General features: G+C 36.1%; 1 protein-coding gene across 1 annotated transcript in view; it reads left to right on the top strand.

Moving 5' to 3' along the window:
* Window positions 1-11,799, top strand: part of snx29 (sorting nexin 29) — a 121,952-nt gene extending 110,153 nt beyond the window's left edge. Inside the window, exons 20-21 of the mRNA XM_056255418.1 lie at window positions 3,817-3,956; window positions 10,942-11,799. Coding sequence (XP_056111393.1) covers window positions 3,817-3,956; window positions 10,942-11,071 — 270 coding nt within the window. The 3' untranslated portion in view covers window positions 11,072-11,799. The remainder of the gene's footprint in view (window positions 1-3,816; window positions 3,957-10,941) is intronic.
* The last annotated feature ends 396 nt before the right edge of the window (window positions 11,800-12,195 follow it).

Below are 12,195 nucleotides of genomic sequence, written 5' to 3'. Positions count from 1 at the left end.
TTCTCTTAAGAGATTGTGAAGCACTTTGTTGGTTTTGCCACAAGTTGTTTGCATGAATTGCAAGCGGGTGTTTGTTTTAACAGATCTTCTGAAGGTCCTGGTGAAGCTGCACTCATAAACAGCTTAAAACATCAGTTATTAAATCCACTTGCCATAAGAGCATGTGTGCGTGTGCTTGGCTTGTTTATCAAGGTGTTTGGTCCCTTGGTGAAAAGGGTTTTTTAGTATCTTGTTATCTTGATAGAATCCAATTAGTAGCATAATACATTCTCAAACTAGGAATGCTTTAGAAGGGGTTTGGGTTTCTTTTCTCTCTCTCTCTCACGTCTCTATTCAAGGAGACTAACACACTTGAGTCAGTTTATCCTGTTAGGTGTAGCTGTGTGCATTAGTTTATTCATCACTGTTCTTTCAAAAGTTTGGGGTCAGTAAGATTTTTATTTGAAAGAAATTCATACTTTTATTCAGCAAGTATGGATGAAATTCATCAAAGGTGACAGTAAAGACATTTATAATGTTGCAAAAGTTTTCTATTTCAAATAAAAGCTCTTCTTTTGAACTGTATATTAATCAAAGGATCTTGAAAAAGTTTATTTGCCATATTAGATATATGATTAGATATATGGCTTATTAGATGGATTTCTTTAAAAAAAAAAAAACTGTATTAGATTGATTATATTTGTTCATTATATAAATCATACCAACCTTAAGTCGTTGCAGTTTTTACACATTTAGAATTTGTAAATGTATACTTGGAATAAAAACAAAAAAAAATCTTACCAACCTTAAGTTGTTGCAGTTTTTATACATTTTTATACATTTATATTTTGTATATGTATACTTGTACGATGGATAGATTGATTTGATATTTGTACAATGTGACCATGATAACAAAGTATGCAAATACATATATATGGTACTGTATGCATGTTTTTTTTAGGTCAGGCTTAAAATGCAACTTTTAATACACTGTGAAACAGGTGGTCCCTGCTCTAAGGGGTCATTGGCCTGATAAAGTTTGAAGACCCCCTAATGTACTTTATAGTGAATATCACTTGATGTTATTGTTGTAAAGTGCACAAAGAGCATAGATTTGTACTTGATGTCATGGTTCTCACCTTTAAAGAGAGTTCTGAGATGACGTGGGCCAGAGCATTAAATTAGCCCTGGCAGGCACAGCCCTCATGGGTAAGCTAATCTGACAGCAGTGATCTCCTCCACATATCCCATATCATAATCAACTTTTATGCTCTTCATGCCTGTTGGAGATGGATCACTATTAGAACTTCATGCCCTGATGACACACTAATGCTAAAATGCGGGGTGACAGTGGTTTAGATGGCACACAAACACACACTTTCTAACGCTCTTTATTATTGTTGGGTGATTGAGCCATTGCCCCTCTAATGGAGTGGGTGATGCCAGAGCATTTTAGAGTCAACTTCCCCTCAGCACGTGAGACATGACTGATGTCACATGCACACACGCGTAAAGATGCAAGAACTGGAGCATCAGGCCCAATTAATCAGTCATATAGGGGACATTAGTAACATTTCAATCTCTCTCCCGCTGTCCCTTGTTCTATCTCATTTGCTTTTGATGTCACCCCCACCACAGCACAGACTTTGATCTGGTTATCCATCAGCTTGATATGCTGGGTACAGTCGCGATGCTGATGTTTTGATGCTGTAAATTCAATGCAGGTCCTTATGAAACAGACTTTTAAAGGGATATTGTCATGTTTGGATGAATCATAATCATGTTCTCACCTTCATATGGAACACGATAGGAGAAATTTAACAGAATGTTCATTTTTTTATTAGTGCTGTCAATCGATAAAAAAATTTGAACTAAATAATCAAAATATTTTTGTAATTAATGAGTCAGTTTTAATTAAACATGAAAGTTTTTAATATTTTTTATTAGTGCTGTCAATCGATTAATCATATTTTTTTTCTGTGGTTAATCGGGATTAATCACAATTAAAAACACAGCTTTTATAGGTTTATATTTAGTTGATATATTTTATTATGTAATCATTTCACAGTTAATCTTCAAATTAATGTAGAGACAACATAAAGACAGTATATTTTAAATACTTGTTTAATGGCATCTTTTTATGAATTAAGGTCAGTATCACTGATACTAATACAGCTCTATGTCATGAAATTGTAATACAGCTAATATAGCTCTGTCTCCATGAAAATGACCCCCCCCCCCCCAATTTTGAAAAATTAATTATAGCCATTGAACATTACAGTGTAATTGAAAGCTATACATTTTTTTTTACATTTATTAGGCTTCAAAAAATATAACTTGAAATTTAAGTGAACTTTAAACAATCCTCACATAAACCTTAATTAATGTCATATTTACCTGTGCCCTTCTTACCTGTCTAACAGAACAATATACAGAAATTGAATTAAGTTATCAAACAGTCTGCAAGGCATATATTATAGATTAAATATAGACTAATCCTTATCAAAGCTACAAAAGTTCTTTACTCAAGCAGTGAGGATTTTCTCTGTTACCTTTGTTCTTTGATTTAGTTTACTGACAGACATAATTATTGGCTACTGTCACTTTAAGACCTGCCGCTGCTGATAGAGACGCTGATCTCACACGCGTCTCATTCTCTCACAACTCTTTACGTTCATTTAAGACTTTTTTTAACTCATTTAAGACTGTTCTTATGTTATGAGGATACTTGACAAAACGGACATTTGGCATAATTGTGTGTTATTGTTCGTTCAAGCGCGAAAGAGAACTATTCTGGCGCGCTGTCTGTGCGCACGATACTGGCGCGCGTCTTTCTGTGCATTGTGTGTGTGTGTGTCACATAGACAGGTCATTCACAGGCAGTCCATTCTCTTTTGTCTTGTCACGCTTAAATGGTTTAAAAGCATTTGTATGAATAAGAGTGGCATCATATAATGTAAAGCTAGCCAAAGGATGACAAAAAATAATGGATGCTGCGTTAAATATTTTAACGCGTTAGACTGGACGAAAAATTTATCGCATGCGTTAACGTTGACAGCCCTAATTTTTATATTGTAAAACTTTCACATTGAATCTCCAAATAATGTAGAAACAACATAAAGACATTATATTTAAAATATGTGTTCAATTGTATCTTTTTACTAAGCGCTATGTTTTTCTTTTAGCCATTAATTATAGCCATTCAACATTACAGTATAATTGAAAGCTATAATTTGTAACATTTAATAGGCTTTAAACATTTAATTTATTTAATATTCAATACTAAGTTTTGTTTCTATACTGGCCCAGTCCGGCCAGTTCAGATTTTTACCTGCCCTGCTAAAATGCACAAAAAGTTATTGTTTTCATCGATTTTGACCCTTGTAAATAGTGCTTTAAGATTTTCAGGTAGGTAAATATACAGAAATGTAATCATTTCTTGAATAATTTCTGTATCTGTGCATTTAATAAACACTGCACAGTATTCACTGCATAAATTCTAAATTGAATATAGATTAATCCTTATTAAAGGTACAGGAGTTATTCAGTCAAGAGCAGTGAGTGATTTTTTTTCTATGTCTTTTGTTCTTTGATTTACATTAATGACAGACAGCAGCAGGTTTTTAAGGCTGTTGTTACTTTAAGACCTGCTGCACATGACTAGGATCTGCCACATCCTTTTTTTCTCTTTACGTTCACACTTTATTTAATCTCACATTTAATTACACATTTGTAATGATCAAATAACACACTACAGTTAAAATTATAATCAAGTACTTTACATAGACACACTATGTAAAGTACTTGATTATAATGTGTATGTGTTTGAATTTGCAGGATGCCAAGTTTGTAGAGGAGAGGAGGAAACAGCTGCAGTCGTATCTGCGTATGGTGATGAATAAACTGATCCAGACACTGCCTGAATTCACTGCCCAGCCCACAAAGGAGACCTTACTGCATTTACTGCCTTTCTGCCAGTGAGTACACACACACACACACACACACACACACACACACACACACACACACACACACACACACACACACACACACACACACACACACACACACACACACACACACACACACACACACTAACTCAATAATACACATGTAGTAACCATCAACTGTATGAACTCTATATGACACTGTATTTTCCTACATCGATGAAAGATACATGCCATTTTGAGTTGTCACTCAAGTAAGCCACGGCAATCAAACTTTCAAATTCCATGAATGCATGCTAAATAAAGAAATTACACTGATAGTGACATATTCGTCTGTTGTGCTGCACCCGATTCACTAAAGGAATTAAGCAAATAAGGCCATAAAGTTTTTATTGAATGCTATATGCATGCCGAATTTACAATCTCGTGGGTTGCTTCTGAATATTAGATTGTGAAAGATGCAGATGTATACCGAGAATTTGATATACTTTAGTAAAGTGGTTCTTAATCTTTCTGACTCCAAGGCCTCCCATTGTCCACAACAATATTAAATGTAAGGATTTCAGAAGTTTGAAGATCTGAATGTTGGTGAATGTTGAAGGTTCCCACTCTTTTTAACTAGTGAATTTACATTACTTTGTTCATGATTTACTGTTAAAGGATGAGGATTTTAAAATAAATATTTTATACTCCGTTTCTCCCCAGTAAAATATTTTAGAGCTTGGCATGACTAGAAAAATGGATATTCATTATAAAAAGAAATGCCCATGGAGTTTTAAGATTTCATTAATTTACATGACAAGACATCACACGTTTGAACCTCATAAATACAGGACCCCTTGCTTAGGGGGTAAATTAAAATAAGAAATATCTTTCATTTTAGTTGTTACAGCTTATTTTAATGCTTGTTGCCCTATTTTAAATAACTTTAGGTCATTTTGAGGCCCGTTTGGAATTTTCTTGAGAACCATTGCTATAGTACAGTATGACTGCCGGTATCGCTCCATTGTGATTGGCTTTTTAAAATGCAGAAAATACACTTGGCTACACAGTGTCTAGATATATGCCCCATTATAATGCTCTCCTCCAATATTTGATCATCATTTGATGAATTACTGCTGTCATTATGAGTAGAAAAAGTACACAAAAAATCGCTTTTTAATAAACCCCATTTACCGCCTGCTTTCCGTGGGCGATAACAGCACAACGTTAATTATGGCAAGCAAATAGCACTGACTTTTACAAACTTCCTAAAACCGTATTTCCATGCACAGGTGTGTTTGTGCTGAATAGAATGCAAATGACTTCATTTAAATACCTATGAGACTTTTTTTTAGCACCTGTTTAAGCTAGATTGCAATGGCTAGTGAATATATCCCGGTTTTTTTTTTTTTTTCTGAAATTCCACACTGCCCACTCTACACAGAACAAATGCATCAAAAACCATCATCTCACAGCTGTTCTTTAACAGGAAATTTGATTTGCTTACACTCCGCTGACATCCTGCATTTTACCAGCCAATTGTCTGTTCCGATTGGCTCATTGATTTATCAGGTCAGACTTCCTTTCACACGCTGCATCTCAATGGTTTATTGTAAGCGCTGGCACTGGCAGGGTGACGTGATTACAAACAGGAAATTAAAAAAAAAAAAAAAACTATTTTACCCTCACATCAAATCTGATTTAATTAAAAGAGACCCTTGGCACATTGTGAGAAGATAATGGCTCTTTGCTTGGCATGACTGGAGATAATTTGAGTACTAAGGACAGATGAGTCCAGCTGCTTTTTTAGGTAGCGAGAGAGAGAGATGGATGTGATGTATGATTAACATCACATTTAGTCACAATAGCCCTCATCTAGGGGCTCCCAGAGTCCTTGAGTCCATTCTCTATGTGCATTGGATTACTTTTGTGTACAGTATATGCAGTGCACTGTTCACACATTGACAGTGTTTCTGAACATGTGCTGTCTAGCAACTGGTAGTTTATTCTCGATAAATTTGCCAGTGCGATTTATGTGATTAACAATTCTGTTCTTGTCCTCTGGAAGCAGCTCTCAGACCTGGAATAGATGCTCACAGCAATTTAAACACATTGACGATTACATATCCAAGCCAATAAAGCCGCCTCCTGGCAAACAGACAGCAAAAAGCTGTCGCACAGAGGTTATAGTGAGCGCGCGCTGCCAACCAGGGAATCCTTTCATGTTAAAACAGCTCTTGTGTGCCCGTTCCTGGCATCTCCTGACTGTCACTGTCAGTTTTGAGTATAGGATGACGAAGGTCTTTTAAAAGACGTTCTTGTGAGAAGGTGTCTGTAGAACAAAAAGCGTTTTCAGACTTTGAGAGAATTCAGCTTTGAAATGGAAGACACTTGAGGTCTATACATCTTTACTGAGGAGGGCTGCTTCAAAAAGCCTCCAGCAAAGGTGGTCTCAGCCAGGGTTGTCATTTTGGTTTTGATGGAGCTCTAGTGACAGTCTTTGACTCACTTGGTGCTCTAGGTGAGATTAGACATGAACAAAGACAAAAACACTTTTTAACCACTTGAGTAGAGTAAGTGTGAGACTTGGTCTACTAGTTCATTTTCGTTTAGGATACAGGTAGACTGGGGTATAAAATAGATGGATTGATATTTTTTCCCAATGTTATTGAAAGTCTCTTATGCTCACCAAAACTGCATTTATTGGATCAAAAATACAGTAAAACATTAATATTGTCAAATACAGTTTAAAATAACTTTTCCACTTTAATCAATTTTAAAATGTAATGTAATCCTTTGATGGCAAAGCTGAATTTTCAGCATCATTACTCCAGTCTTCAGTGTCACATGATCCTTCAGAAATCATTCTAATATGCTAATTTGGTGCTCAAGAAACATTTCTAATTTTCAATGCTGAAAACCTTTGTGTGTACATACACTGCCGTTCAAAATTTGGGATCGGTAAGATTTTAATGTTTTGAAAGAAGCCTATTATGCTCACCAAGGCTGCATTTATTTGATAAAAAAAAACAAAAACAACATTAATATTGTGAAATATTATTACAATTTAAAAGAACTGTTTTCTATTTTGATATATTTTAAAATGTAATTTATTCCTGTGATGCAAAGCTGACTTTTCAGCATCTTTACTCCAGTCTTCAATGTCACATGATCCTTCAGAAATCATTCTAATATGTTGACTTGCTGCTCAAGAAACGTTTATTATTATTATTATTATTATCATCAATGTTGAAAACAGTTAATGTACTATTTTTTTTCAGGATTCTTTGATGAATAGAAAGTTCAAAAGAACAGCATTTATCTAAAATAGAAAGCTTTTGTAATCACAGGAATAAATCACATTTTATAATATATTCAAATAGAAAACAGTTATTTCAAATTGTCATAATATTTAACAATATTACTGTTTTTTGTATTTTTAATCAAATAAATGCAGCCTTGGTGAGCATAAGAGACTTTAAAAATCTTACCGATCCCAAACTTTTGAACGGCAGTGTATTTATATAATTTTTGTTCGGGCATTTATATATATATAAATACATATATAAACGTGATACTTTTTTAGATAAAAATTGTTATTGTTTTGTATTATTCAAAATCCACTGGGCTCAAAAATCTAAGGGAGCAGGTTGATTTGATTGTTGAGATTGAGCATTATTGGCCACATCCAGTAATGCTCGATTCGGTTTCAATGTGGTTGACCCGTTTCAAAATTCGTTTCATAGATATTATGCGCCGAAATCCACAACAAGAAGCCTCTCCAGCAGGGATGCAAGGGATAGAAGGATAAGGAAGAGCTGAATCTCTGTTCTTAGAGGTTATGTAACATTAGGAGGCTCTTTCAGGCTTCTGTTTAGACTGCAGATCAGCCTTCAGCCGCAAGGACCCATTGAATAGTATCTGCATTTGTGTGTGTGTGTTGAGCTGTGGATGGAGAGATGGATAGATTTACTGGTGGGGGGGCATTGCAGAACCCCACTTACCTGCTTCTAGCTTCTTCCCTGCTGCTCAAGTTTGATTGAAAGCTGCTCAGCACTTCACTTTTCCCGTATTTTCTTTCTTTCCCCTCCTCATTCTTTTCCCTCGTCCAGCTCTCTTCTTTTCTCTCTCAGCCCTATGCCGGTCTGACAGCAGCAATACAGCAGAGGAGAAGCCGATCATGGTATGATGTGTGTTGCATAACCACACTTCTGGCTTACTGTTCAAATTTAATTTCCTTTGAAACCTCTCGAACACTATTACTTATATGTAATCATAATAGCTAGATTAGCCTGCTTTCAGACCGACTGCTAAAGGTGCTTTTTTAAACTGTTGTTTTTGGTCCTCTTTGGGAACAGAAAAGTAAATTTACTGTTTTTCTCCACTTTAAGATGATCCAGGAAAAGTATGTGAACCATAGATTTTTTTGCATAAATTGGTCATAACTGATGCCTTGTGGGATAGAAAGGGTATGACTGTCACTGTATCCATGTGTTTTTATGCTTGTGTAATGTGAGTGTCAGATGTTTTATAATTGTCGGTAACACTTTACAATAAGGTATCATTAGTTAACATGAACTAATAATGAACTGCACTTCTAAAGCATTTATTAATCTTTGTTAATGTTAATCTCAACATTTACTAATACATTATTAAAATCAAAAGTTGTATTTTAACATTAGGTAATGCACTGTGGACTAAAATGAACAAACATTGAACAACTGTATTTTTATAAACTAACATTAACAGAGATGAACAAATACAGTAACAAATGCTTTGCTCATCCTTAGTTCATGTTAGTTAATACATTGACTAATTTTAACAAATGAAACCTTATTGTAAAGTGTTACTGAATTATCCAACCACAGCAAAGAGCAAATAACTGTGGTTTACAGGGGGAAAAAGTATGTGGATTTTCTATGGATTTATCAAATTTGGTTATTTTATTGTATTAAACAGTAAATATTAATATTTAAAAAATATAAAAAATGCTTTCTTTCTTTTTTATTCAACACTTAATGTTTAATCTCCAGGTTGGCAGACATGAAAACATATTGTTGATTGTGTTTAAGCAGACTATGGTTTCTGTTGTTGTGATTTGTTTGGAAATGTATTGTAAATCCACACACGTTTTCCTTCAAATGTTGGTGCATTCAGTTCGACAAAAGCGTTTATTTGCTCTTCGCTGTGGTTCTATACTCCTAAAATATCTGGCATTCACTTTACACACACATAAACACAGTCACTGTACGAATTTGATTGGATGCAGTCAGAGCCTTTCCATCCCACAAGAGCCAGGTTTATGATGCCTTTGCCTTGAGTTTTGGCCACAAACACACAAAAAAAACATGAATGTTATTGCAGGGCTGGATCCTGACATTGGTGATACAGGAGCACAACTCTCAGACATGCACACCACTTCTCTGTCACTCATCTATGACAGTCTCACAACATTGCAGTCGCCCTTCATTCCACCTGCCACCTCCAATTGTGACCCAATGTGTTTTTTCCAAGAACCTTCCTGCTTTCCCACCCGCTTTTGCTTTTCCTGCTCACTGTCTGCACCATCAAAATAAGAAATTAGATTATATAGAAATAAAATAGAAAAAAGGCACCTTCCCTGTAGAGTGCTGCAGTGATTGTATTTTTGTAGGTCAACCTGAAAGTTAGCATCACCCTGGTTCCCTCAACAAAATCCAAAATAGGATTTTTCCATAGTCTTTTGGATTTCTATATAAATATACGTTGTGTTCATCAAAAGTTTGATTTTTACAATGTTCATCATGATAATCTTCACAAATTAACTTTTATGAATTTTAAAGCCTAAATACAATCACAAGAAGTAAAAAGCTAAACGTAGGCTATAAACGAACTATGCCACGGAAAATTTTTGAGTTAGAATAGTTGCAAGAGTGCAATTAAAAAGACTATACATGGCTGTAAAAGTGGATTAGTAAGGTGATGAGTTTACCTGCACTTGTTAGTAACACCCTTTAAAGTAAAAGCTTTAAAAGAATCACAAGGAGGTAATACCGATGTATTTTATGTTGTAGACTTAAACATGAAACTATCTTGAGCTTCTTTTAACCACATACCTTATTTCAGGCATTTAACCCAAAAAACATTGACTTCAGAACGATGAAACTGGTTTCTGGGTTTTGGCCTACAAAAATGCGTTATTCCTGCAATTTAGTCAAGTTTCAGAATAAAGTTCCAATTAGGTATCCACTAATAAACGTTTCAATTTTAATTGGTTTATTTAAAAAAAAAACTGTAACTTTTATCTTGTATTTAATTGCATTATTCTATCTTTATTTTTAATCATTGATCTGTAATATCTCTACTTTATTTGTAATATTTGTCTTATTTTTAGCAAGCAGAGGTATACAGTACAGTATGTACAGTACCATTCCTTTATGTACATTGTTGATTTATATTTATGTAGTTTGGGAGCGGGCACCATGTGAGCCAGGATCGCCACTGGCTCCCAGGCTCCTCCAGCTCATGAGTGACATAGTTGTCATGGTTTCCAGGCTGGAGTTGTCTCTGTACGGTGAGCCTCAGCTGGGTATGTATAGTGTCTAACCATCAACTGCAGCTGATGTCTATATAGCCCTCCCTCAGGACTCACACACACTGTCTCTGACACACACACTCAGCCTCAGGGGCTTTCCGCTCAGCGCTCAACTCGCAGGCATCTTTCAATTTCAGTTTGTTAGCCTTGAGTTACCGGTGATGTCAGTGCGCGGCCCGTGAGGATATAAGGAAACAACGTAATCGCGAAGAGCTTGTTTCATTGTTTATTTACCTTCAGCGGGGACTCTGACAAGCAGGAGCGTTTAGTCACTGTAAATGCACAGAGGACATGTCTGAGCTGTGGTTTCCTCTGCTCCGTTTAAGCATTTAGGTGCCTGGTGGGAGCTATCGGTTTTCCAAGGGTATTACAACTCAAATGAACACCCTGAGTCAGGCAGGAGAAGAAAGAGCAAAGTGCCCTGGGGGTTTACCCGTGTTTGCGTTTGTTCTCTAACAGGGACAGCCCGACGGCCAATGAGAGTGGAGCCAAAACTGCCCGATCCAAAGCCTCCAGCCGCTTCCCCAGACTAGGCCGTAACTCGGGCCGGGATTCCCGGAACCCTGAACCCCAAAGCGGTGACCTTTAACCTCCTTAGCGCAATCCATAGAACTCATCAGTATGGATGTACTGAGCCCGGGACCTTTTCTTCTATTACGGATGTACATACCGCCACTGCCGGCAACTAGCTGGGACGAACAAAATCAGCAGGAAAATGCGGAAGAACGTTCAGTTACTATTGTGCCTAGTGATTTATAACAGATGATGTTTTTGGGAAAAGTCAGGATGCCATTTTGACTAACTGCAGTGACGTGAAACTGTGATGAGAATTGTGTGATCGTCTGGAAATTATTTGCACATCTTAATATGATTTGACTGCGACACATGGGACTCATTTTTATTTTTTATTTTTATATAGGTTTTGTTACCATGCTCTGCTATGTATGAGGCACAAAGTTAATGTAATTGTATTATGACTGCACTTATAATACATATACAAAACAATCACTTTTTAGATGGAATATCTGGTGAGGGTCAGAACACGATGAACTGTTATACGGGTATGTCTAGCCCTTGTTGTCTGTCCCAGAAAACCTTTCATTTGAAATTTCCCAGGCTGCCATTATCCTGTATGACCTCGGGAGTACTGTTACACAGAAATCGGGGGCGAAATTGGGGGCGTATCGCATTGTGTGAACTGAACAGAAGAGAATTTCGTAGCAGGGGAACCTCCACTGAATGAATGAGCGGATCATTTCACCCTATTTTAACTACGAGCACAATGATGATTGGAAATCATTAATAATAAATAGTATTTATAGTTTTTAACATGTTGTAATGTATATGGGGATTATAGACAGGAACCATGATGTGTTTAAATGAATAAATAGTCCACTATCAAATTGAATGTGATGTAGAATTGCCACAGTAGCAGATCATGTGTGTGCTTTGCATATGTGCCTGTTTGCAACCTTTTGTACTAGTAAGCAACTGTATATGATGGTTTTTCTTAAACAGAGTATGTTTCTGTCCCAGATGTGACAGGAAGCAGCTGTTTTTGCAGCTTAATGAATATATGAATAAAAACAAGTACCAACACACACAATTAGTGTTTTTTTTTTTTTTAAATTGGTAAGGCAATTTGGTGATTAGCACAATGACAAGGCTGCGTTTGCTCCAGTTTGGGCTAATAACTGTTTTAAAGGCTCAAAG

The sequence above is a fragment of the Rhinichthys klamathensis genome, unplaced genomic scaffold (assembly GCF_029890125.1).
Source record: "Rhinichthys klamathensis goyatoka isolate OS25496 unplaced genomic scaffold, OSU_Roscu_1.1 h1tg000121l_1, whole genome shotgun sequence".
Classification (NCBI taxonomy): Eukaryota; Metazoa; Chordata; class Actinopteri; order Cypriniformes; family Leuciscidae; genus Rhinichthys; species Rhinichthys klamathensis.
Note: the sequence above shows the minus strand (reverse complement) of the source record. Positions and strands in the feature narration are given on the sequence as shown.